The sequence below is a fragment of the Narcine bancroftii genome, chromosome 4 (assembly GCF_036971445.1).
Source record: "Narcine bancroftii isolate sNarBan1 chromosome 4, sNarBan1.hap1, whole genome shotgun sequence".
NCBI classification, from domain to species: domain Eukaryota; kingdom Metazoa; phylum Chordata; class Chondrichthyes; order Torpediniformes; family Narcinidae; genus Narcine; species Narcine bancroftii.
Genome location: NC_091472.1, coordinates 98,529,917 through 98,557,862, shown reverse-complemented (window position 1 = coordinate 98,557,862; position 27,946 = coordinate 98,529,917). Strand labels below are relative to the sequence as shown.

At 39.1% G+C, this 27,946-nt stretch overlaps 1 protein-coding gene across 7 annotated transcripts in view; it reads right to left on the bottom strand.

The window, feature by feature from the left end:
* afdna (afadin, adherens junction formation factor a) overlaps nt 1-27,946 on the bottom strand; it is a 310,032-nt gene that overhangs the window by 133,595 nt on the left and 148,491 nt on the right. For 5 of the 7 annotated variants that reach the window (XM_069932147.1, XM_069932152.1, XM_069932153.1 and 2 more), the window contains exons 11-18: nt 26,694-26,775; nt 18,611-18,714; nt 14,715-14,776; nt 12,312-12,517; nt 7,425-7,445; nt 6,906-7,051; nt 3,901-3,995; nt 1,988-2,253 (exon numbers count right to left, since the gene is read on the bottom strand). In XM_069932147.1, coding sequence (XP_069788248.1) covers nt 1,988-2,253; nt 3,901-3,995; nt 6,906-7,051; nt 7,425-7,445; nt 12,312-12,517; nt 14,715-14,776; nt 18,611-18,714; nt 26,694-26,775 — 982 coding nt within the window. The remainder of the gene's footprint in view (nt 1-1,987; nt 2,254-3,900; nt 3,996-6,905; nt 7,052-7,424; nt 7,446-12,311; nt 12,518-14,714; nt 14,777-18,610; nt 18,715-26,693; nt 26,776-27,946) is intronic. The other 2 variants (XM_069932148.1, XM_069932150.1) reach the window with 1 other exon arrangement.

The window sequence follows — 27,946 nt, the reverse complement described above, 5'->3', positions numbered from 1 at the left end:
TTGATTTGCATACTAAATGTGGATGTTAAGATTTTAAGTTTTAGCGTATCGATTGAAAAATGTCTCACCAGGTATAATAAACAGGTTCCATTAAAAATAGACATAATATTATCCATAGATTACTGAATATCAAAACAATGAGTGCATTTTATCTTCAGACGCTGAAAATGTGTTCAACAGAGTAGGATGGGAATATTTATTTGCCACCCTAGTAAAATTTAATTTTGGCTCAGCTTTTATACATTGTATAAAACTTTTGTATACATCTCCAAAGGTCTTAATCTATCTCTATTCAAATATTGACAAAGAACTTAATAATGGCACATAGATTGAAGATCTTGAATAAATTCAGAAAAATTTATGGGACTTATAGTTACAACTCCTATAATATTTAATTATTTATTTCAACCAGCTATTTTAGATGCCGATTTTCAAGAATGGAATTTTTTTTAGGTATGAATAGTTTTAAAGATTTTTTATACAACATTATTTTACATCTCTTCAACAATTGGATATTTAACCATCAAATAGACATTTTTTCAGATACTATCAAATTTGACATTTTGTTCGCCCTAAGCTTTTAACATTTCCCACTCTTCCTGACCCAAATTTTATTGATGAACTCTGAGTTACAATTTACTCATAAAGACATGATATATGCTTTATATGATAAACCAGTGGTTCTCAAGCTTTTTCTTTCCACTCACATACCACAAGTATTCCCGATGCCATAGGTGTTCTGAGATTAGTAAGGGATTTTTAAGGTGGTATGTGGGTGGAAAGAAAAAGTTTGAAAACCACTGTTTTAATTGTACCTAATTGATTTGTTATGTGCAGTTTCATAACTCCAAAGGAAATGGGCCAATGACAATTTTTCTCACGCAAAATATTTCAGTAACAATTGGATCTAAAGCAGTGGTTCTCACCCTTTCCTTCCCTTCTCACTCAAACACCACCTTAATCAATCCTTTACTAATCACAGAGCACCAATGGCATAGAGATTACCTAACATGGTATGTGAGTGGAAAGAAAAAGGTTGAGAGCCACTGCTTTAGATCTATGTCCGGTAATTGCATTATTTGGTTTTTCTTAAGATATAAATATTATTTCATCTTCTAATCAAAGACAGGTTTTTAGCATTCTCCACTTTATTAGCAAGAAGAGCAATTCTGTTAAAATGAAAAGATGAGCTGCCACTTACACATAATCAATGACTATTAGATATTGAGTCCTTTTTAAATCTGGAGAAAATTAGGCATAATGTCATGAAAATCAAAATTTCTTTTGATAAGACAGGGCCCATTTCTGGCTCACTTCCATAATTTGACTAATCAGGTGTGGTGATGAATGTCACTGGGCATGCTTGTTTGGATCTCCTGACGCTGTATGTTTGGATTTAACACTACATACAATATGAATTTTAACCTTGATTGCTGTGTTTGAATTTTTCTTCTTTATTACTTATCTCTTATAATATTGTATGTACCATTGATTGGATTTAGAATTAAGTAGTATTGCCTTTGTACCATATGTTATTATTTGTAAATCTGCAAATGTTTCATTGCAATTGATTTACTGCATTTTTGTTTGTTTTTCTGATAAAACTCAATAAAAATAAGTTATAAGAAAAGAAAGACCTACATGTGGCCATTACTATCTCATATTGCTAATTTTCAAAGTGTTTCTAAATATTAAACATTTTCAGGGCTTTACCACACTGCAAACCAAGATCCCAGTTGGCATGAAAATCAATATATTCTCAGATCCCAAATGCTAAATTCAATAATGTGTAGAATTTTCCTTCTCACCCTACAGCATTAAACAGGTTGAAAACTGAATCTTTTACTCATTGCCTTTTACTTAATAACAAATCCAACATTGTGCTTCTTTTTGAAACACCCAGGAAATATCAACTGTGTGGATGAGGATACCATAGGCAAAACACTGGAATCCTATACATCAAATTGTGCAAATCCCAGTAACTGACCTGCACTATTCTGCTCAGGTGACAGTCTGCAGCCAGTTCCAAACCTTGTTTCTCAGCCCAAGCTTCAATGTGACCAAGCTGTTGTCGGATGATAGCTCCCCAATAGTGAGAACAGAGGCACGAATCTGGTTCAGTAACCAGTTTATTGAACAGCCACATATTAATGAAATGAAAAAGCTGAGAGAATAATTGGATAGTGAGGGCAGCATTCACACGACACCGACGAAGCAAAGACATTGCTCCAGTCAGTGTGTGCAAGACATCATCTAGAAAATAAAATGAAAAGTGTGTTATGCAGGCTTTGTAAAAACCTTTCAGTTGAAAACTTGTCATTTTCAAATACTTTTCACTTCAAAAGTCAAGCTTCCTTTTACTTTTGTGAATTTGATGATTACTTTTTAAAATTCAATTGGGTAGAAGCACCTCAGATATAAACAAGGTAATAATTCTAAAAACATCGATAAATAGTAGTTTTTTCAGACAAAAGTTCATAAAATGCCACCAAGAGCTGGCAAGATAATGGTACTACATAAAGAAAATTCTTATTTATCACCTGATCCTGAACAAAACTCAAACATTTATCGGTTTATTAATTTGTGCTCCAAATATAACATTTCACTGCAGAAAAAGGAAATAATTGGTATCAACAGATGAAAACTCCAAGTACTGCCATCAATATCCTTCATTACAACAATGGATGCTGACTAGCATTATTTTTCACTGTAAATTCCAGGCTATTAATGATTTACTATTTTATCGGGTTCAAATTGTTAACAATTCTTCCTTCCATGGATTCTCCCTGATCTGCAAAGTATCTCTGACAATTCCAATATTCATAGTACACTGCATTTTTCCTTCTGAAAACAGCCCTGAGAAAATAGCAACAAAATATTTATTTAAATAAGTAAAAATCCTGAAGGTTAGGTTAGCTGAGAACTTTCACCTGACAGATCTTGATAAAACTATACCTACACAACTCAATGCTGGAATGAATCAACCAGTATGTCTTCTAGTAATGGATGAGCAATCTTCTCAATTTTCAGGCCTGCTGACTCCATCTTTTCTTATTGCTCTCTTGTTTAGTTAGAAATAGACTTTGTCCCCAAGCATAGAGATCACAAGAAAATAAGATCACAAATAGGCCATTTATCCCTGTCATTTAATTTGATTAGGCTTGTCCTAGGCATAATTTCCACTTCTGGCTAGTTTCTCATTGCTTTCAATTCCAAATCTATCAGAAGTTTATTTGCTTTTTAAATATCCCCAATGACCGGCCTCCACAATCTCAGAGATTTGCCATCCTCTGCGAGAATTTCCTGCATACTTAATTTTTAAATGACTGCCCTCTGATCTTGCTACCTAAGTCTCTTATTTCTCTTGTCTCAACATCTAACTTGTCATGCCTCTGAAGGATCTAGTACATTTTAATAAGAATACTTCAAAGAATACAGATGTAATTTTTAAAAAACCCACTTGCGATCATCTTAGGTATTTGCCTTGTGAATCTCTTTTAAACAACTTTCAATGTCAGTGTATCTTTAAGGGGACTAAAATTATGCACAGTACTCGAGCTGCAGCCTCACCAGTACTCTGTGCAAATTATAACTCAGTGGTTCTCAACCTTTTTCATTCCACTCACATACCATTTTAAGTATTCCCTATGCCAAAGATGCTCTGTGAACATTTTTCTTTCTTTCCCCCAAGTTAGGAGACATTCAACCTCAAAAAAAAATTCAAAGTAGTATTTATAATCTTTAAATTATTCACAAAATATTAGCGATATTGCTGTTTCCAGCCAGACAAAATCAAGCCCTTTCAAATACATGAATATACAAATCCTAGTAAAGAGTGTGTCTGGTAAATAATCAAGAGTAAAATTACATCTCAGCACAATTTATTTTTAGTTTTCAGACCTATTTTGGGCCTTTGTGGGTTTGCTTCCTCTGGATCTTCAAGAAACGATGGCATATAATTGTTGAGATCAGATTGAAGGCAATGCACAAGATACCTGGAATACAGAATCACAACACCTTTCATATATTATAAATTATTGTTTGTGTTTTTATATACTGTATTATATTTCTCATTCAAAAAGCCTTTAAATTGTTAACAATCTCAATCATATTTAATTAGTTGTGGGGGGGGGGGGGGGGGGGAGAGAATCCAACAGCACCATGCTCTTTCCGCACAGTCCATAGCCAGCACTGAAAACTATTTAAATTACTCACTTCTTTGTTAAAATTTGACATTATTTTTCTGAGTGGTGGTGAAAAAACCTCTGGAGTATTTCAGTTCTTATACTTTCCTTAAAAGCTTCACTTATTAGGAAACTCCAATGAATTTTAAGAATTAATTTGTTGACGCCCTAAAATGTAAAGAATCACTTGAAGAAGTCTTCTTTCCAAAACAATATAATCTTCCTTAATTGGTTTTTAAAAATACTTCAGTCAAGAATTGTCTATCAGATGTCATTTCATCTAAATTATTTTTAGAAATAAAATAATTACATGACAAAAAAAATCCACAAACTACTCAAAATTGTACAAGTACTTCTGCTACACTTGAGGGAGAGGATATTAAATTTATTAAAATGATTCGACAAAAAAAATTCCACAGATTCTCCCAGTGTGAAGTTTAGAATTTAGTGCTAAACCTGAACTACACTACATAATGTGCATTTCTTGCAGTTAAGAGACAATTCTTGAAAAAAAAGAAACGTTACAAATAAAATCCATGTTTGATGCTGAGTAAATATAGTGTAAATATAGGGCGGCATCGCCTAACACTCTTGCAGCACTTGCGACGCAGGTTCAATTGCGGTGCTGTCTGTAAGGAGTTTTTTTTAATGTTCTCCCAGTGTCTGCATGGATTTCTTCTGGATGCTTCAGTTGCCTCTCATTTGCAAAGACATATATTGGTGTATTTGGGCAGCATGGGGTTGTGGACTGGAAGGGCCTGTACCACGCTGTATTTCCAAATAAAAAAATACCATGTAGTATTTACAGTACATTAGGCACATTGCTGCTATTTATTTTCCCAAAGTCCAAATCTGACACCAATGCACAGTTTAAGTAAAGAAACCATTTTTAAAAATATTTGGAGTACTCGATTACTCTAAATAACACTAACTTTTACAACAAAAATCTACTGCAATACACATTGTAGGGTTCAAAAACAAGGTCATGGGTTTCAGGCAAAAGCTCTTTACCCCTCTTTGAGGGGTAAAGCTCTTTTCAAATATAGAGTGGTTGATAGCTGGAATGATCCACCAGAGAAAATGGTGAAATCAGATGCAATTACTACACTAAAAAAAGCATTATGACAAAACCTAGAAGGATATGGTCCCAATGTTGGCAAATAAAATTTGCACAGAGGGGCAAAAAGGACATGGATGCGTTGGGCTCCGGGTCCTGTTTTTGTAATGCATGACTATGATGTCTTGAAAATTTTTCACCTCAAGAGAATGTTTTAACTTTTAGCATGTTAATAGCCAGACGAGCAGTTTTAATGAATGGAAAGATGAACTCTCACCGACTCATGCACAATGGCTACATGATGTAATGATATATCTAAAGTTTAGAGAAAATTAGGGATAATAGTAAAGATAAAAAGTTGCAGTTGTAAAGGTATGGGACCTTTTTATAAAATAGTATCATAATTGGCAGTTTTAGGTGATAATGGGTGCTCTGTATTTTTCTTGTAACCTTGATTAGAGGGAATGGTTAGATTAGTATTAGTTTTTTTCTTTTTGATAAATGGACAATCATATCTAGAGGGTTATCAAACTTAACTATTTCTACAACGAATACGAAACATCTGAGAACCATTTGGTTTTATTCTACAAGTAACATTAAATATAATTAGCAGCATCTTGCTTGTTTAACATTAAAAATTTACAAACTCTTTACCTCCCTGATCAATCAAGGGAGGCAAACAAACAAAGATATCCATTAAAAAATAGTCTCCAGGGTCCAATAAAAATATATGAATAAGCATTTGTAGTTATCCAGCACACCACCTTAATTCATAAATCATTTGGAAAATAACAGAAAAATCTGGACACCAGGCAGTAGTTTATCCTCAGTGAATGTATGGTTGGCGTAGCAGTTAGGGCAAAGCCTTTACATCACCAGTGATTGGGGCTTGGATTCCAATCCCATACTGTCTGTAAGAAGTTTGTACATTCTCCCTGTGTCTGCATGGGTTTTCCCCAGGGGCTCCAGTTTCCACCCACCATTCAAAACGTACCAGGAGCGTAGGTTAATTGGGTGCAAATTGGGCAGCATGGACTCGTAGGCCGAATTGGCCTATTACCTTGCAGAATGCCTAAATTGAAAATAAATTAACCTAAAATTTAACTATGTTTCACAAGAATATTTAATTCAGAAAGGAGAGCAAAATTCTGATTAGGTTATACTGTACAATGAAGTGTCTTGTGAAAATAGAAGTATGAAGCATTTTAAAAGTGAGCATGTAAATGTCTGGTAAAGTATTTTACACCAACATTAAAGTTGGCAGGATTTTCTAAAACAGACACTACTCAAGATTTATATTTTGATACAGTTTTCTGCTGGCCCAAATATGGCAGTGAAGATCATTTATAGAAGTAATCTATGATTTTCTTACTCTAATGATAGATATGTATCAATGTGGCTTATGTCATTGAGAATTTTAAAATGGTTATATTACAATATTTTTATCGTAGTTGCTGTTTATTGCCAAATTGAAACAGCATTTTTAAGGACTGTGTGAACAGAGATGAAAAAAATAAGCAACTGCAAAAATAGCAATTTGGTTGACTTCCTTGAAACTCCAGGGGAATTGTGCCAAGTTACTAATAGAATCAGTCAATTCAATATATGCTTTAAGTAAAATGATAAAGTGGGAAGCCACAAACTTAGTCTTTTAATTATCATACTTGAAAGCCATTTGCACCAAATGAGCCAAGACATCCTGTGCATCTAAGGTGATCCGACTTAAATCTCTGTCCTGTTTGATAAAGTTGAGAAGTTCTGATGCATTTGCCATCCAGAAGGCAAGTGCACCTGCAATATTCTTCTGCTTCTGTAATGAACAAAATAATGTCATTTTTGAAGATCCTTTTCAGTTCTACACAATCAGTCTGAAATGCAACCCCTGAACGCATTAGCCAGTTTAGGCAATATTAAACAGGCTGACAAAAGAACAAAGCCACAGACATTAAGCAAAAGAACTTGGGTTGACTCTGTACATCACCACAGAAAAGTGCATAAAGCAGATAAAATGAAATGCCAACATAGTTGTGCCATCAAGGTTTAGTGCTGCATGTTCCAGTTGCTAAATGAGTGTTATGTACTGTTCAGTCCAGCTGTTGGATTTGTTGTTTCTGATATGGAGAAGCATGAGAAACTGAGCTAAGCTGACTGCTGGGAATATATTTCCCAGCAACATGTCCTACCTGTTCATACTGTGCTATATCCTGCAGGAAAGGGAATAGGAATCAGGCAAAATAGAGAAAAAAAATAAAGTCACGATGTACACAAATAATGATTAATACATCACAAACATTGCATAAAAATTAAAGTCACTTATAAAACTACATGGACACCAACCAAAAACATATCTCAACTGCTATTTACAACCACTAAAGGCTTGCTTTAAGTTTGTCACAGCAGTTTTTGGAGATGGGTTGAGGGTGAAGATTTGCATCAGGGAGGGGATTGGTTTCATAATTTTCCATAATAAAAACTTATTTACTTAAAAATCTATATATGTCGCAATTTGAATTCTGGATATACAAACTTCACATTTTTCCAAGAACAAATCCCAAAACAATCTGACAAAATAAAGCAGGCAGTAGTGCTACACTTTGACAACTACCAGAAAATACCACTCCTACAGGACTTCTGTCAAGTACAAAATACTCCTGACATAGAATGTCAAAAGCACAGTTCTTCCTAAATTAAAACCTCTACACTTTAACAAGGACCTGTAATTCCTAATTACAATTCCATGTAAAAATGTCCAAATAATTTTCAAACTAAAATATTTTGTTTACACTGTAAGACTAACTCAAATTATGTGGAAACAGAACCAGCAGTATCTACACAGCCTGGTGATGGTGCTGTTGATTCATGTAGACACAATTTGGCAGATTTACACACAACTCTTTGTAGAATAGTTCCAAAGACTAATACAGTAAAATCCTCATTATCTGGCATTCAATCAACCGGAAACTCAAACAACCAGAATAAAACCCCCACAAAATAAATAAATAAATAAAACTTATGAGACTGGGAGAGACTTTGTTGCACTTGCACAAGTTTGCCCCACTGAATCGGCAATGCCCTTCGATTCATTTGCATTTTTTTTGCCATTACAACTTCCATGGAGATGAGCTGGGTGGGCAGCGCTGAGGGCCTGATCGGAATAATGGCGTGGAGACGAGTCAGGGCTGCACCGAGGGCCTGACCGGGACACTGGCGTGGAGGCGAGTCAGGGCTGCACCGAGGGCCTGACCGGGACACTGGCTTGGAGGCGAGTCAGGGCTGCACCGAGGGCCTGACTGGGACACTGGTGTGGAGGTAAGTCAGGGCTACACCAAGGGCCTGACCGGGACGCTAGTGTGGAGGCGAGTCAGGGCTGTGCCGCGGGCCTGACCGGGACACTAGTGTGGAGGTGAGTCAGGGCTTGGTGAGGGCCTGACCAGGACACTGGTGTGGAGGCAAGTCAGGGCTGTGGCGAGGGCCTGACTGGGACACTGGTGTGGAGGTGAGTCAGGGCTGTGGCGAGGGCCTGACTGAAACACTGGCGTGGAGGTGAGTTGGGCTGTGGCGAGGGCCTGACCAGGATACCGGCATGTAGGTGAGATGGGCTGTGGCGAGGGACTGACCAGGGTACTGGCATGGTGGTGAGTTGTGCTGTGCTGAGCTGAGGACCTGACTGGGACACTGGCATGGTGGCGAGTTGGGCTGCGCTGAGGGCCTTATCGGGACAGCAGGATGAAGAGCTGGTCAATGGCGCTCGCTGTTGGGGTTACTCTCCCAAAGTATTTCCCTAGTAAGGAGCATAGTAAGAATTTTTGTTGTTTTTCGTATTAAGTATATTAGTAAGGCTTTCTCTGTAAACTTGGGGGAGGGAGTTAATTATGATAGCAGCTACCATAATGCTGTTTCAGCACCAGCAACCTGGGTTCGAATTTAATGTTTTTTAAGTTATAGGAATTACTTGATTAATGTGAACTGTACATACAATACTAATTTTTTTTCAGATTACTCTTCATTTTGTACTGTCTGGATTTTTAAATGTTGTATTTTAATACAGGTGCAGAGGTCTCTCATTATCTGCAGTTTCGGTTTCTGCAGTTTTGTTACCCTCGGTCAACTGTGGTCCAAAACTCATCCGACTGCCACGCTCTCTCTCCTCAGCCCTATATTAGTTCCCACTAATCCCACTGCCCCACGCTCTCTCCATAGCCCTGTGTCGGTCCCTACACTGATCCTGCTCTCTCCCCACAACCCTGTGTTGGTCCCCACATGGATCCCACTGCCTCACTCTCTCCCCACAGCCCCATGTCAGTCCCCACTTTGATCCCACTGCCTCGTGCTCTCTCCACAGGCCTGTATCAGTCCCCACACTTATCCCACGCTCTCCCCTCCCCACACTTATCCCACGCTCTCCCCACTGCCCCGGTGTTGGTCCCTACACTGATCCCACTGTCTCACTCTTTCCCCACAGCCCCATGTCGGTCCCCACACTGATCCCACTGCCCCACGGTCTCCCCACAGCCCTGTATCAGTCCCCACACTAATCTCACTCTCTCCCCACAGCCCTGTGTTGGCTCTCCCACTGATCCTGGTCTCTCCCTACAGCCCCTTGTTGGTCCCATACTGATCCCACTGCTCCGTTTTCTCTTGACAGCCCCACAATTCCTCTGCTCTGCTCTCTCCCCACTGCCCCATGTCAGTCCCCACAATGATCCCACTACCTCATGCTCTCTCTCCCTACTGTCCCATGTCAGCACCCACACTGATCGCTACTTACAAATAAAAAATTTACAGGTACACTACAGTGTCCTATATAGCTTTGCTAAGTATATAATATGGTGTTCACACAATGTCCACATTACATAACGTCCAATTTCACATACCCTCTTCGGTACTATCCATGGTTTCAGGCATCTGCTGGGGGTCTTGGAACATATCCCCTGCAGATAAAGGTGGGTGGGGGTAGTGGGGAAGGACTACTCTTTATTAGTTAGGCATTGTAAGAGTGAGTCTCAGTCAACAGGAGCAATCTCCACAGGTACCAGATAATAGGTATTTTACTGTAGTGATCCTTTATCTGTAATTATTCAATACTCTGCTACTTCAAACTCCTCTTTCACAATAAATTAGTTTGCCTAATTTATTCAAAGAGTTTATATATAAACCACATTGGGCTCTACAATTCTAAAAAATTAATTCCTTCAGTAAAATCTCTAACACTACAATTTGGCTCCCATGCCATCCCAGATCCAAAGCACATGTTAGGAGAAGGAGAGAGCAAGGTGTGCTAGGATAAACAGTTACTATAATTTCAAGGTAAACTCGTGTGTTACTGCAATTTAAGTTGTTCCTGAAGTTACACTTGGTCAGGGGTAGCAGATGAACAAATTAAAAGGATACAATGCAGGACTGCATAATTTATTCTGTTTCACTATTAGAGACCACAATAGCCTATGAAAGTGAAAATCAACAAAACTGCACATCTTTTAATAGATTAGTAAAGAACTGACTGACTGCAAGGACACATTCAAAAATATGTTTATATTAGAGGCATATCCATTATACATCAGGGGTGTTGAGCATTTAAAAGTACAATATTTAAATTAAAGAAACTGAGTTCACATTTGTTTTACCAACATGAATAATTTTCAGAACTGTCCTAAGCAAAATGCTGGATCTCAATTACTTCTGGCAAAATTTCAAATTCTCATGTGGGCTTACATCCATCTCTTCAAGTTCACTAACACTCAGATTGATATGTCACACACATACACGAGGGAGGAATGGAAAGATAAGCAAGATGAAAGAATAGAGATGTACTGTATGCCAATGCAGAATGTTGCTAAATTCCTCTAGAAAAATAAATTATTTCCTAGTGAAAGCAGACTCCAAAACAATGTTTTGATTTACCATCATAATTTAGATTTCTACATGAAATTTGTAATTCATGGACATGCACCAACTTTCATCTTTTCTGTCCCTTCTGATGCATCACAATATATGCCTTCACAAAAAGCAGGGTTGATTCATCACTTTTTTATGATTTAAATTTTATGGAGTTCTTTAAAAAAGTTTCCCAAAACCCTTGAATCAGTGTTAAAGTTATGTAAATCACAAGTTAAAAAACGTAAACTTATCCATAATAGAAACATGGCAGCTAAAATATCAATATAACCTTATGTGTATATTTAAACCTCTTAATAACAGAAAAAACTGCCGTTCAATACTATGCTTCACCACAACATCCATCACTATTTCTCCCCGCCCAGGAAACCTAAACATTTGCCCCATTTTTGTGCAGAGATGTCCAATTTACCAAACTGTAAGACATGCGTTCAAACACTGTCACTTTGGTCATTTCTGAGGCCCACTCCTGAAATGATGGTTCCCCCCAAATTCTTCCAACTTCTAAGTGTAATTTGTCTTCCTATCATGATATTTGTCTCAATTCAATCTTGGGGATAAACTTCTGTTGGGTCTTAAAAGAGCATGGGAAATAGACCTGAGTGTGGTTTTTGAGATGGAAGATTAGGACAACATTTTTAAAATATCAGAATAATGTGCGCCAACTTCAGTTTAAGATTCTGTACTGTTTTATTGAACTTCTGCAAGGTTATCTAGATTAGGGTTGAAAAATACCCCTAAATACTGGTGCCTGAAATGATAAAAAGGACTTAATACGTGCACTTTGGTCTTGTCCCAGAATTCAAGAATTCTGGATTATGATACAGAAGTATATTGGTGAAGTTTCAGGTATTCAAATTCCTTTTTGCCCCAGACTCTGTCTTGGGAGACACACTTGGATTATTTGGGGATAAATTCTCTCAAGATTCATGACTTCTACTGCATTTTGTGTGAAATTCAGAAACTGTTAAAAAGAGAACAAAATTAATCTATTTCCAATTTGATTTTACTATCAAATAATGAAAAATATATAAATGTAAAATATTACACAAGTTGAACTTCATATGTTAACTATCAATCATGGTCATTATACTCACATTTGCATCTTGAAACCAAATCCTAAAAGATTTGCATAAAATATAAAGTTAAAATAAATGTAAAGGTTCATAACTCACCTGAATAACTCCTTCCATCATGCTAACCATCTTGTTAACTATTGCAATAACTTTATGTGCACGTTCAGATGGGCTCATGTCAGGGCGGTAGTGACTGGACAGGACATATCGACAAGTCATATACAGTACATATGTGGGAGACAGTTTAAAGTGGATTGTAGAACTATTAGTATAATTAACAACAGCAGATAGGAAGGCATCTTCAGCTGCAAAACAAAGAAGAAGAGTTACTCATCTATTTTGATGATATATTGAAATAAGATATCTAAGATGCCTTCTTCAGCTTTATTAAAGCAATTATCAACCAGAACTATAAGTTGAATTTATAAAGGAGCTTTTCAAGTGTTGTACTACAGGGAAAAATGCATCCTGCTTGCAAACAGCTAGATTCAGAAAAGCATTTAGGTTAATGACTAGATGATCATTTTGAGATTCTTGATTTAAATTTCAACTTGATAATTGTTAGAAAATTAGGAAGAATTTCCCCAACTCTTCAAAAAAAACAAAATTTTTCACAGCCACCTGGTGAAGCAGTTCCAGTTTTGTGTCTCATCTGAAATGTTGTACCCTGTGAAATTCCCAAAATGATTATGCTCCAATTTAAGTAGAACCATAACCCCAAGTTAGAAATAAATGTGCAACACCATGTCAAGGCTTATACTGTACAAACTCAAACCTTTTTCTACAACTTAACACAGGAACAAATCTGATCTTGGAAAATTGACAAATGATTCTGAACTGAAATTTCCATTTACAGTACATTTTCGATTATCTGAAAACCACAGCAGAAATTCTGAGTTATCTGAAATTTATTTTTGGCGGCAACCTGACAAGTTCCCCACAAGTTGGGGGAAGGAGTGGGGGGGGGGGGGGGCAAGAAAAAAAAAAATAAATAAAAATCGGGGTTCTGACGCGCTGTTAGTGCCACTTTGGTAACATCAGTGAGCGACTGGAGGAAAGATGACGGATCAGGTAGCTCATGAGGAGATTGTCTTCGTTTCAAGTAACTCCCTCCCTCTTTCCATTTCTTCTTCTTTACTCTCCACTGTCCCCAGAGAAGGCATCAGAACAAATCTAATTGGAGGGGGACACCAGGGTAACTGCCAGTGGGGGGGTGGGAGAGGAGCATTGATTTTTCGGCAGTGTTAGGCGATGGGGGAAGGTGGCGGCGGCAGGAGCAGGGACCTCGGGCTCCTGGACAGGATTGGTAATGGCAGTGGGGAGGTGTCTGTGATCGGAGCGGAGACCTTGGGCTCCCAGGCAGGTTTGGTGATGGTGGTGAGATGTTGGGATTGGCGACGGCAATGGGGAGGTTTCAGGGATCACCAACGGCGGCAGGAGCGGCGACAGCAGCGGGGAGGTGTTTGAGATCAGAGTGGGGTCCTTGGGATCCTGGGCAGGTTCAGCAATGGTGGTGGGGAGGTGATGGAATTGGCTACGGCAGTGGGGAAGTGTTGGGGATCGGAACGTGGACCTCGGGCTTCTGGGCAGGTTTGGTGATGGCAGTGGGGAGATGCTGAGATCAGCAATGGCCATGGGAAGATGTTGAGGATCGAAGCGTGGACCTCGGGTTCCTGGGCAGGCTTGGTGAAGGCAACGGGGAGCTGTCAGGGATTAGCAACAGCGGCAGGAGTGAGGACCTCGGGCTCCCGGGCAGGAGTGGCGACAGCAGTGGGGAGGTGTTTGGGATCGGAGTGGTATCCTTAGGCTCCTGGGCAGGTTCAGCAATGGTGATGGGGAGGTGTTGGGATTGGCAACGGCAATGGGGAATTGTTGGGGATTGGAGCGGAGACTTTGGGTTCCCAGACAGGTTTGGCGACGGCAGTGTGGAGGTCTTTGGGATTGGTGATAGCGGTAAGAGCAGTGAAGGCATTGGGGAGATGTGTGGGATCAGAATGGGGACCTCAGGCTCCTGGGCAGGTTCGGCGATGGTGGTGGGGAGGTGTTGGGATCAGCGATGGCAGCGGGGAAGAGTTGAGGATTGGAGTAGGGACCTTGGACTTTCGGGCAGCGGTGAGGAGGTGTTGGAGATCAGCGATGGCGGCAGGAACAAGGACCTCGGTCTCTTGGGCAGGATTGGTGATGGCAGTGCCCCCACTGTCTGTCTGGGGTCAGAGCGGGGACCTCGGGCTCCCAGGCAAGTTCAGTGATGACGTTGGGGAGGTGTCGGGGATCGGTGATGTCTGATACAAGTATTCTGCTGATGACATTGGACTGCTTAAAGCCATTTCTCAGTTATCCAAAAAATGCAGTTAACTGATACACATCTGGTCCCAAGTGTTTTGGATAATCATAAACATACTGTATTAGCTAAATATGGTGTTTTGGATGGACTATAGAAATAGTTTTGTATCCATAACCTGCAGCACAATGTAACTTCTACACAACAAAAAAAATACTTACAGCTTTCTCGGAACTCTATTGTAGCTGGTAGAGTCATCTCTTGACCTTGTATATCTTGTGTTCTGCAAGGGAAAAAAATCAACAGGCCAAATGCATTTGCAGTTAATTCCACTGTTAACATGTGATGACAAAACAAACCAAATCTACATGAAGCAAAAAGATATGAAATTATCCCAGAACTAATTAAGTTCCTGTCCCAAGGTTCTATTGGTGGTCTCACTTAATGGCACCATACAACTTTACAATCAGAACATGAATATAACATTGATAAGTTTTTATTTCATTGAACAATCTTTTTGAGTGCAACAGAGCAACAATCAAGTACATTCCAAATATGAGCTATCAACTACTTTTAGAAATGCAATCTTTAAACATCAATTAATATAAAGAATGACAAAATAAAATCATGGCATTAATTATTACAAAGAACTAAATACGAAATAAAATCATTGCCTTGAGAAAACATTGGACAGGCTATTTTCTGCTGGAGCGAAGGAGATAGCAAATTTGATTTAAATCGTCAAAATCCCAAGGGGTCATGACCAGATTATGTGGATTGTGAAAAAGCTAAGAACTGGGGAATACTCATAAAAGTAAGGCATTTCCTATTTATAAGCCATCAGTGAAGAAATTTACTCTTAAGGTTGGATATGAAACTTTTCCCTATGGCAGTTTACAAATGTTTAATTGGCCATCTGTAATCCAAATACATTGTGAGCAGCCTATGATTTAGCTGTTTATGTTATGTGTGGGAAATGGTGTGTGGAATTTAAATTATTGGCCACTGGGAGGTCCTTGGTATTTCAGTAGTCAGAGTGAAGGTGCTCAATGAAATGGTGTCGCAGTCTGAATCCAGAATGACCAATGTAGAAGCAGCCAAATCAGAAGCATGTGGAATTAAAATGGTTGAACACTGGGAGGTTCTTGCTATTTTCTATAATGCATTGCTGCATCAACAATGCATGCATCACAAATCAAAGTTTTATTGTTTTTATTTATTTTTCCAATGTAAACTTGATTCCATATCTCTAACGATTTGTAATTCTACAAGAGCAAATTGCTGTTGCCTGAACAGCCTTAATGTGGGGGCTGTCTGTACCTTTATACAATTTATGAATTAAATTTCTCAGTCCTGTGGGTTGCCTTTATCAACAAAATATTGAAAGAGCATCAACTGCTGGCTGGCTCAAATCTGATTCAGTATGAATCTTTCATGGCCATAGTGTCAATGTGACTGAACCAGGATAGATTGTTGGTGATATTTACCCCCAAAATCTTAAAAGGTTTTTTATCATCTCCACCGCACCATCACTGATAAAGACAGGGGTGTGCGCTCCATCCTTAAGTTGATGGAACTTTCATTTTGTTGTCATTAAGGAAAAAAGGTTATTGTACTACCATGTCACCATATGTTTTGTCTCATCATTGATTGAGATCCAGCCTACAACACTGGTATCATGTATAGATACCATGTATAGCCTTTGATGCTAATCACTGCATTTTCTTAGATCTATCGCTCTAGACGAACAGAATCCATAATATGTTTCAGAGATAGGGTGTTCAGCCACTGGGATGGCGAATAAGGAGGATCCTACTGTTGATCTTCCCTGAGGCAGACCACAAATGTGTCCCTTCTGTAGTTGCCACTATCAGATGTCTACTCTTGAAGGTGGTCATGATTACATAGATTCCCAAGTTTTGCTTTTGTTCCTTGATGCAGATAACAAGATGGTAGAATCATTATCAAGTCTCTTCATTTCAGTTTTAGAACAAAACCAGATATTGGAGCTGGGATTCGAGAGGGTGATGAGAGCAAGAAAAGCTCCTGAAGGACTGCAGGGACTGAAAGCTCCCTGATCATAGTGGAGGCTTGGTTCTGGAGCTTGGGTTGCCAATGGATTGAACAGAAATCTGAGGCTACAGGAATCCATGGACATTCAGCATCTCTATAGGAACTCTCTTTTGTTTCTCTTTCCCTTGTTGTTTTGGGCACTGGGAAATGCTATTGGTGACTATTTGCCTTTATGGCAGGCAAAAGATGAAGTACATCATGTATATTACATTTTTGTATTATTAAATGACAATAAAAGGAACCTTGAACCTACTTTCTTGCCCATTTGTTTAGCTTTCCTATTTTCCCTTGAAACTTCTTTATATAATTTTTAGTACTCCGATTCCTATCTCATCTTTTATCAATCACACAACTGGAAATGTAGAACAAATGTAGAAATGTAGCAATATTTAATGATCAATAATCTATAATAGCATCTGTCATTGGATGATGTTTAATCTACCAATTTCAGTGCAATGTTCAAGCCCTTGCAGTTTGCTACCAACATTGCTCTCAGATTTTTTTTTATACCAGCAAGTATAGAACATACAAACAACACTATAGCACAGTACAGGCTCTTCAGCCCTCGATGTGGTACCAACTCATATATCCCTAAATAAAAAGTATTAAACCCAACCTACCCTGTAACCCTCCATTTTCCCCTCATCCATTTGCCTGTTAAAGATTCTTTCAAATGCCCCTAATATTTCAGCTTCCACCACCATCCCAGGCAAGGCACTCCAGGCACCCACACCTCTCTGTACAAAACAGCTTACCCGATGTCTCCCCAAACTTACCTCCCCCAATTCTGTGCATATATCCTCTGTTGTTTGCCATTGCTGCCCTGGTAAACAGGCACTGACTGTCCATCCCATCCATGCCTCCCACAATCCTGCAGACCTTCATTAAGTCTCCTCTCATCCTTCCATGCTCCAAAGAGATAAGTCCCAGCTCTGTTAACCTTGACCCATAAAACTTGATTTTCCATCCAGGCAACATCCTGGCAAATCTTCACACCCTCCCCATGACTTCCATATCCTTCCTATAATAGGGTACATTGTCTTGGATTTTGGCACCAGGAAGGCAACATGCCATCTGGGATTCTCACTCTCTTCCACAGAACATTACAGCACAGAAACAGGCCTCTTTGGCCCTTCTAGTCTGCGCCAAAACATTTTTTTTTATGCTTAGTCCCACTGACCTGAACCCAGTCCATAGTTCTCCATACCTCTACCATCCATGTCCCCGACCAAATTCCTCTTAAATGTTAAAATTGAGCCGCATTCACCACTTCAGCTGGAAGCTCCTTCACGCAGAAAGTGGTAGGGGTGTAAAACAAGTTCCCCCTCATGTTTCCCCCTAACACTTGTACTCAGTACTTTGATTTCTGAGGACCAATATGCCAAAAGCTCTCCTTCCAACCCTATCCACCTGTGACGCCACTTTCAGGGAATCCCAGATGTCTCTGTTCTATATCACTCCTCACTGCCGTACCATTTATGTGTATGTCCTTTTTTGGTTTGTCCTTCCAAGAATCTCTCCTCTGTTCCCCTTATTTATGAATTCCCAATTACTACAGCTCACCTCCTTCCCTCACTTCCCTTTTCGGCCACAAGTCCAGACTCCTTGCCAGAGACCTGACCTCCGAAGCTTTACGCCAGTCGGTAGTCCCCTCAGTTTCTTACTTGTGCAGATTTGATAGTTCACCTATACGAACATATTTTTCTGCTTGATTAAACTTTTCACCCTTAACAACTTTTGATTCCTCTTAATTTTAGTCAACTGAAGAAAATTATACTTGAAGATCAGACTTAGTACAAACACAGTCCAGTGAATATCCCTGCCTTTTGTACTCTTCTGAGACCTGAACCATAGCTATTGGTAGAATTTCAATATATCCATGTTAAATGGGAAAATGAGCAAAGTCACTTGTACATGTTCTAGTAACCACAGTAAAAAAGTCATTACCACATGACATCAAATAAGCCCAACACAACATTCTGTATGATCTTAAAATGCAACAAATAAAACAAATATTTGAATGATTGTCAAGGTTGTGTCTTGCCTCATCTCCTGCTTGTAGCTTTCTTGTTGCTCCACTCTGATTATTGGCTTCACCACATTCCGATCACTTGAAGTAGCTGGTTCACTATCCAGTCTATCTGAACTCTAAGGAAAATAAAACATTTGCCGTCAGGGCTTGAAGAGAAAGAATGCAAGTTAGAAGATTGGAAAGATTTAGTACTCTAATATATTCCCAAATCTTCGAAAGAATCTCATTATAGAACACGATGCCAATTTAAACATCCCAACTGCCCACACATTGTCCCCATCTCACGATTTCCTATTTGTTCCTGTGCCTGTTGAAATGCCTCTTCAATGTTACTATTATATTTACTTCCTCTACCTGCCCTGTGAGTACATTTCAGGCACTTACTACTCTGCATTAAAACTTGCTTCACAAATTTTTTTAAACTTACCCCTTCTCACTTTAACACGTGACTTCTGACATTTTTACCCTTGTTCAAAGACTATTTAGCCTATCTATACCTATAATAATTTTATAGGCTTCTATCAGGCTGCTCTCCCCCCACCACAAATTATTAAGTAGACTGGATAGTAATTTGAGGGATCCAGTTTGATGACACAATGCAATCCAAGACCAAAGACTACAAGTTCATCACATACTAGGATTGATATCAAAATTGGTCAGTTTGTTGTGTTACTAAGCTGTTCCCCTTGAACCACGCTGGGACCAAGGTCCTGGCAAATCTCATAAATGGGTCTGTGGATAATGCTTTAAATCAGTCAAAAATGGATGAGAATGGCTATGCACCCTATAGGACTCTGCTGAAATTTTATGAGCCCTGTGAAGCAGCCAATTTTTGTTGATTTCTTCCACACTTCTCTCATACAGACTACAATAAAAATAAAAAAATTAAAAGATTTCATTTTGTGGCCCCCATTGAGAACAGCTGCTTTAAACAGCGGCGGGTTGGGTTTAACAGAATGGAAAAAAATGGATAAAGCTAAAGGGAAGGAGTGAACAGGAGAGGTTATTGAAGTCTCCAAAATAAATATTTAGAAAGCAGTAAGAATTTAACCTTGGGCCACATGGTCAAATATGAGAAGGACTGTGAATAGAGAACTGAAGGTGTTCTACTGAAATACATGCAGTGGGTGGATCAAGGTAGATGAGCTTAAATCACAGTTAGAAATTGCGAGTATGACACTGTGGCTGAAGGAGGATCACAGCTGCGAACTACATGTCAGAGGATACACATTCTATCAAAAAGACAGGCAAGTGGGCAAAGGGGGTGGAGTGGCATCGTTCTGTTGGTAAAAAAATAAATAAAATCCCAATAAGAGGCACAGGATCAGAAGATGTAGAATCCTTGCGGATAGTGTTGAGCAAATGAAAGGCTAAATGGACCTTGATGGGAGCTTTATACAGACCTCCAAACAGCAGCCAGAAACTGAGTACAAATTACCAGTTGGAGAAGGCATGAATGAAAGGCAATATTATGTTGGTCATGTGGGACTTCAATACACACGTAGACTGGGAAAACCAGCTTGGCACTGGATCCCAAAAGACAGAAGTTGTAGAATGCTTATGAGGTGGCTTTATAGAAAATCTTGTGGTTGAGCCCGCTACTGAAAAGGCAATTCTGGACTTAATGCTGTGCAATAAAACAGATTTGATGAGGGAGCTAAAGGCAAGGGAATTCGTAGGAGGCAGTGATCACAATGTAATAGAAATCACTCTGCAGTTTGAGGGAGAAGCCAAAATCAGTGGGTTGATATTACAATTGATTAAAGGTAACTACGGAAACATGGGAGAGGAACTGGTCAAAGCAATTGGAAGAGGGTCACAGCATGACAACAGCAGTGTAACAATGGAAGGAGATTCTGGGAGCAATTTAGAAGAGGCAAGATCATTTCATATCAAAGAAGCAGCATTCTAAAGGGAGGATGAGGCAACCATGACTGACAAAGTCAAAGACAGCATAAAATCAAAAGAGAGGACATATAGCATTGCAGAAATTAGAGAGAAGCCAGAGGACTAATAAGCTTTCAGACGCTAACAGAAGGCAATTAAAAAGCAACGAGGAAAGATGAAACAAGATTGTAAGATAGTCAATAATATAAGAGGATATAAAGTTTTTTTATAAATATATAAAGGCTAAAAGAGAGGCAACAGTGGACATGCTGGATCACTGGAAAATAATGGTGAAAAAGTGGTCATGGAGAACCAATAGTGGATGAATTGAATAGGTATTTTGCATCAGTCTTCTCTGTGGAAGACACCAGCAATGTGCTCGAATTCCAAGAGAGTCAGGGGGCAGAGGTCAGTGTAGTTGCTATTACTAAGAAGGTAATTGGGAAACTGAAGGACTGTAAGGTAAATGTCACTTGGACCAGACGGTCTGCACCCCAGGGTTTTGAAAGAGGCAGTTTAAGAGATTGTGGACACATTACTAATGATCCTTCAAGAATCGCTGAAGTCAGGAATAGTTCCAAAGTGATTTTTCAACTCTGGCCAACAAATGATTCCTTTTCTCAAAGGACATTGCCATTTTAGTATTTTTCTCAAAGTCTCTTCTGTCTTCCTTCAATCTCTTGCCAATTTCTCATCCATATCCAATGTTCTTACAGCAGCTCAGTTGTTGGTTTTCTTGACCATTTCTATCACATTCAACTTAAAGCTCGCTTCATATTTTTGTCACATGCTGCGTTGTGCCAATTGACCCTCCATGATAGCAATCGCCTCCAGCCAACACTCAGCAGATCAATCCGCGCAATTTATGGGGGTCGACGCATACGCCGGTCAACGGCCCATCTCAGGCATCGTAAATTTTGAGGATCGACATATGCCAGCCAACTGGGCTCCTCAGGCAGCCAGAAAATGGAGGTTGACTTATACGTCGGATACATCATAAAACCCTTAAAATGAAACTGAAAAAGGGGGTGTCGACTTATACGCCAAAATATACAGTAGACTTTAGTCGCACCACAAAAACCAAATTTGAAGTCATAAGGAATTATGTGACTAGTTGGAGAACATCTGTCACCAAAACTATCAGTAATCGCCAAGATTTAAATTTTACACCAGAAAGCAAAATTCTGGTGAAACAATTAGCCAATATCTGGATAAGCTGTCCAAAACATGTAATTTTGGTATCTTGTTGGACGAAGTGTTGAGAGACATATCGGTGATCAGGTTAGCAAATGGTCAGGCCCAACAAAGAATGTTAAGTGAAAAGGAATTAGACACCAAGTCTGCCTATGACATTGCACTGAGTTTTGAAATGGCCCAACATACCAAGATTATAAAGGGGTCCGACGAGAATGTTTCCAGAGTAAGAACAACCACAGCCCTAATAATTATTTTTTCAAAAATGCTAAATCTGTCTTATGTACTATGGTGGGACACACCAAGGCAAGGTGCCCAGAATGAAGCAAAGAGAAAGAGAAAGTGAACTACAGGAGGATGAAAACCCTGCCATTGAGGTATAAGAAATGCTCTTTCAAAGCTAAAAACCTTAGGGGAAATGAAGAAAGTGAGCAAGAGTACCAAAGTGACCCCAAAGACAGAGGAATAGTGTCAGTACATTATATCTGCAGAATAAGTAATTGCAAGTCGGAAATTTTTGTTTGTTTGAAAATGAACAAAAACCAGTCCACTTGTCAAAAAATCTGAAAGAAAAGCTACTGCCAAAGCTTGAAATAACATTGACATTGTTTTAAAGACACTTACTGGAGAAAAAGTCAAAGTGCTAGGGAAATGTAAAGTAAATGTAGAGGAAGTACTAAGAAAGGACCATCTCTATATTGTAGGGACAAAAGGACCTGCATTGTTTAGAAGAGATTGTTTGGGAGCCCAAATTAAATTGCAAGTAAAACCTGAAGCAAAATCTAATTTTTTTTTATAAACCAAAACCAGTACCTTCTGCAAAAAAAAGGGGAATTGAGACCTAACTGAATAGACTAGAAGTAGAAGGAATAATCGAGAAACTTCAATATAGTGACTGGGCTGCTCCCATCATACCGGCAAGAAAACCCAGCACCGAAATAAGAATTTATGGCGATTACAAGGTCACAATAAACCTAGCCCTGTAAGTGCCTAGATATCCAATTCCAAGAGCGGAGGAACTATTTCAAGTCCTGAATGGGGGGGAAAAGTTTACTAAATTAGACTTAACGCATGCGTACTAACAAGTTGCACTGGACCCGGAATCAAAGAGTGTGGCTATCACCACCTAGAATTGTTTATGTATACCAGAATGCCAGATGGGATATTATCAGCACCAGGGATATTTCAGAGAGTGATGGAAAATTATTACAAGGAATACCGTAAGTATTCGAGTATCATGCAAAAACTTTTGTACCAAAATTTGAGCTCAAAGTGGGGGGGGGGGGGGGGGGGCATATTATAAAAAAGGTTATAAGATTATCAGCAGCCGCCTACATTGATGGCAGCGCAACCGGGGGGGTGGGAGGAGAGATGGCAGCGCAACGGGGGGACGACACACATCAGCGTGACTAGGGTGGGCAAGGGGGGGGGGAGAGATGGCAGTGCGACTCGGGCAGGCGAGGGATGGGGGTTGTATTATACACAGGGGTAAAATTTTCCCCCCAAAATGGGGGAGTTTTGCATTATACACAAAACATATTATACACGAATATTTACGGTAAATGTTGGATGCTACTTAGATGACTTTATCATTTCGGGTCAGGTCAAAGAACACCTAACAACTCTGGAAAGGATACAGTGACATATTTTGGGTTAACGATTGACCACGAAGGAGTCAGAATGGAATCAGCGGGCACCAAAGCCATTCACAGTGTTCGCAGCCCATCAAACTGAGTGGAGTTGCAATCATTCTTGGGGTTGATTAATCATTATCAGAAGCACATTTCTAACATGTCTACCCTTTGCATCCCACTAAACTAATTACTAAAGAAAGATCATAAATGGGGCTGGAATGATGAAATGGACAAGGTTTTTAATCGGTTGAAAGAACTGTTGACCTCAAATGATGTTCTCATCCACTATGAGTCAGATAAAGAAGTGACCCTAACTGTCCATGCTTCACCAGTTGGCCTGCGGGCAGTGTTATCACAAATCACACAAAGAGGAACAGCCAGTGGCATATGCATCTTGCTCCTTAATGGGCTGCAAAAGAAATTATGCACAAATAGAAAAGGAAAGACTAGCCATTATATTTGGCCTGAAACTATTTCACCAATACTTATATAGGAGAGTGTTCACTTTGGTAATGGATAACAAACCAGTGAGTTTAATTTTTGGACCGAATAACGATATCCCAATATTAGCAATGGCAAGAATCCAAAGGTGAGCGATGGAGCTTGCGGCGTATGATTATGATATAAAAACACACAATGCTGGAGTGCTCAGCAGGCCAAACAAAATGTAGCAAAGGTAAAGATACATAACCGACATTTCGGGCTTGAGCCCTTCATCAAGTATGAGAAAATACCGGCAATCATCCAAACTGAGGCTGTTTATGATAGAAAACATCACTCTGCAGACAAGAATGGCCATGCAGATGCATAATCACACTTGCCCCTGCCTACAACAGAATCGATGGAAGGGAATATCAATTGGAAGGCAGAAGCCATGGCCATCAACCAAAAATAATTGCATTAACTACCAATCGCATCTAAGGCCATCAGCCAAGAAGAAAGAAAGGAAGCTACTTTGTCAAAAGTCGTGTACTTCATCTTGAATGACTGGCCAGACGCCGAGAGCATCACCACCGAACTGAGGCCGTTTTACACAAGGCAAAATGAAATATCCATTGAAAAGGGTTGCCTGTGGTAGTCCCCTACATATGGAAAAGACACATAGACCAGCTAAAAGCAATCAAAACTAGTTTCAATTTGGCCCCGGAAGAACTCTTAGATGTTCCAGTTTGGACACAGCCAAATTTTTGCGGCCCCTTGGAAAGCCCCGGGACTGGTTATGGAAATACCAGCAGAGGAGACTGTGCTGGAGCAAGAGGCTGGCCAAGCATCTGAGAGGCTTCCATTGTGCCAAGGAATGAGGAGAAATTAGCTGCTCCAGAAAGGTTGGAAACTCATACCCCTGTTCTGTGTTCTTCACTCTTGAGGATATCCCAGAGAGAAAGACACTCCCCAGCATAGTTAAAGGATTATGCTTAGTGACGTAAGAAGGGGATTATCTAATTAAATAAGTTTTGGTAGAATCACAAGGAGGTGCTTGTAACTCAGTTGCACTTATCTATGTACTATTATTTTGGTGGGTAAAAGTATTATGGGAACGCATTACATCATCACTTAAGTTACGCGGGTGATGGGATTACGTAAACGACACGGTAAGGGTGTGGTTCAATTTTGTGGGTGCACCTTTCTTTTGAGAATAAAGAATGCTCACTGTTCCACAAAGAAGCAACTGATTTAATAAAGTCATGACAAAACACCATTTTTTGGATAATCAGACATTAATTCTGGAGTTCTCTTAGAAAACTGGTCCTTGGAAAATATGCCACTAAAATAAATCAGCTGGCTACTGCACCCAAATACAGCCAAAAATTGTGACTACTGGAATCAAAGGTTCTAGCTACAAACCCAGATATTAAACATGCTGGTAATCAGGAATCAAAAACAGAGGAAATCCTTAGCAAGTAAAGTAGCATATGCAGGAACAAACTGTTTTTGTTACAGCCTCTCATCAAAACATTAAAATATACAGAAAATAGAGAAGAGAGAACAAAACATCTGTACAGGGTGAAAAGCAAATGAATGAATAAACAAAAATCAAAAAGATAGGGGATGAAAATGTAGAGCTCTGTGGTGGCATTCTGCTGGAAGTGTCAGAAATGGCTGTCATTACTCATCAAGATTAAGGCTAGTGAAGACATGGGAAAAGTTTGTTTTGGCTTTAAAGAGCAAATGTATATCAAATTGTACTTCCAGAAGACATTTGATTAGATCCTTCATGGAAGGCCATTGACTAAAGTTGCTCATGGAACAGAATGGATTTGATTGGGGAGTAAAGAAAAAGTAGTTATAAAATGCCGGGTATGACTTGCCAACTTAGCATCTTAAGCAAGGGGCTTTCTTATGCTTATATATATCTTAGATGATAAGAAAATTTAAGAATTGCCAGTATCAGAAAGGCAGTGACAAAAGTATAAAATTACAATGATTATGGACACCAATTTTTCTTAAAACAAAAGAAGAAGCAGGAGCAGACTTCTCAGACCATCACACATACTCTGCTTTTTAAGATTAGCAAGCAATTTCCCGAACTAACCCATAACTAAACCTTAAAGTTCAAGAAACTAGATGGACAGCAAGAACCGTTCATTAAGCTCAAAACTTCCAACTTAAAAAAGTGGCAATTGATAATGATATATACATAATTTATTAAAAGGTTAGGAATAAATTCCTAAAATAATCAAAATGCCAAACATTTGCATTTCATCATAAAATGAGAATGAAAGAGCAAGAAAATTTATCAAGTTTTTGGAATTCGAAAAGTACTGTGAATCCTCAATGCACCTGACATTACAAATAAGGAATGGCGCTAAGACCAGAGGATGAAATGGTTCCTGGTTTTACTGAGAACAATGCTTGGATTCAAGGATTTCAATAATGAGGAACAATTTCACAGATAAAATGTTGGTTTTGTGGAATCTAGAAGAAACATCATGAGTGATTAAATCATAACTTTCAATATAAGGGACTAACAGGCTAAGATAGAAAAAAAAATCTGTAGTTAGAAGGTAAGAATCAAAGCTGGGCCTTCAGGACAAGAGACATACTATGGAATGGGATATAGAATTTGAAGCACTTGCACTAACAACACTAAAATGGGCTAGCTGCTCATTATATATCAGATAGGGATACATTTTTGTTAAAGGGCCTTTTGGGATATTGAACATCAAGGAACTGCAGATCAACCATTATGTAATATTCGGCAAATAAACAAGGAATTTAATACATAGTTTGGTTCCTATCTATTTTTTTTAAAAAGATGATTATTTTTAAATAACAAGCACTTAAATATGTATATTCTGGTCATTATTCACTTTCACTACAATTGTTCAATGTCATCCATAATTTGCCCTACCTCCCAAAACTTAAACATGCTAAAATACCTTGCTCGTCGGTAATGCTATCCCACTGTGAATGTCTCCATCAATATCAAATGTAGTTTCCTGCACATTTCTGGATCCTTGCCTATAAATCACAAGAATTGAGATTTAGTAACATTCGTCAAATCTAATTGTAACATGTTTTTCCAATTACAGTATATTGGAACTTTCCTCAAGCAAATAACTACAAAATATAGAAATGACAGACTATATAAATAGGATTTCACAAAATGGGCTACTTTTAAAAAAAAGTAAACAGCTTTGTAATGGATTTCATTTCCTCTATTCCATAGTTTATTGGCACTATAACCATTAAAAAGTGCACCAGAGATCAGTAATTGCATTTAATAGCTTCTTCCTCCATTATTTTGATTTTTTTCCAAAGTATCTATTTTCATAGCGCAGTACACAAAAGTGCTGGGAAAGTCAGCAAGTTACTCAGCACTCATAGCAAGTAAAAGGAGTCAACATTTCAGGCCTGAGCCCTTTGTCTGTTTTCATATTTGCCTTTCAATACCATTGTGAACATTCATGGATTCTGGTCAAATACAGATGAGCAAAAAAAAAAGCAAACAAGCAAACTGGAAAAATATGCAGAATTCTTATCTGCTCCCAAACTAATTTTCATTTCATATACTTTGTCCAATCTGAGAAAAACACATCACAGAAAATGTCACTACTCTAAAGGAGTCCAAATGATGGCATCCTGTCACTTGATTTGTACGTTTCCACAGAGAAGCATTTCACTAAAAACATGGTTAACATTATAAACTCATCAGCAATTGCATTTTATTTTATATAAAGCATTGGGTACAAAAGGATTTTCTCCAGAGGTTATAAATCCAATATAGGTTCACAATCCTTTATCCGGAACCCTTGGGGGACAGTGTATTCTGAATTTCAGATTTTTCCAGATTTCAGATTTAAGCCCACCCAAAATGTGCTGCGGTATCATTCCCCCTTCCAGTTGCGCTGCCACATCTCTCTCTACTCCCCTGTCCGCCCAAGATGCGCTGTTGTTGCTCTCCCCCCACCCACCCAAGACGCACTGCAGTCTCTCTACCCCCCCACTCGCCCAAGTCGTGCTGCCCAAACAAAATGGTTGGGGGGCAGGGGTAGGGGGACGAGCACGGTCCCAAAGGCAGGAGGTAATTGGTGGATAAGGGAAGGAGGGGGATAGCTCTGTGAATAGAGAGGGAATGGGTTGGAGAGTTAGGGTGAAGAAAACAAAGGGAAAGGGAAGGGAGAGAGAATTG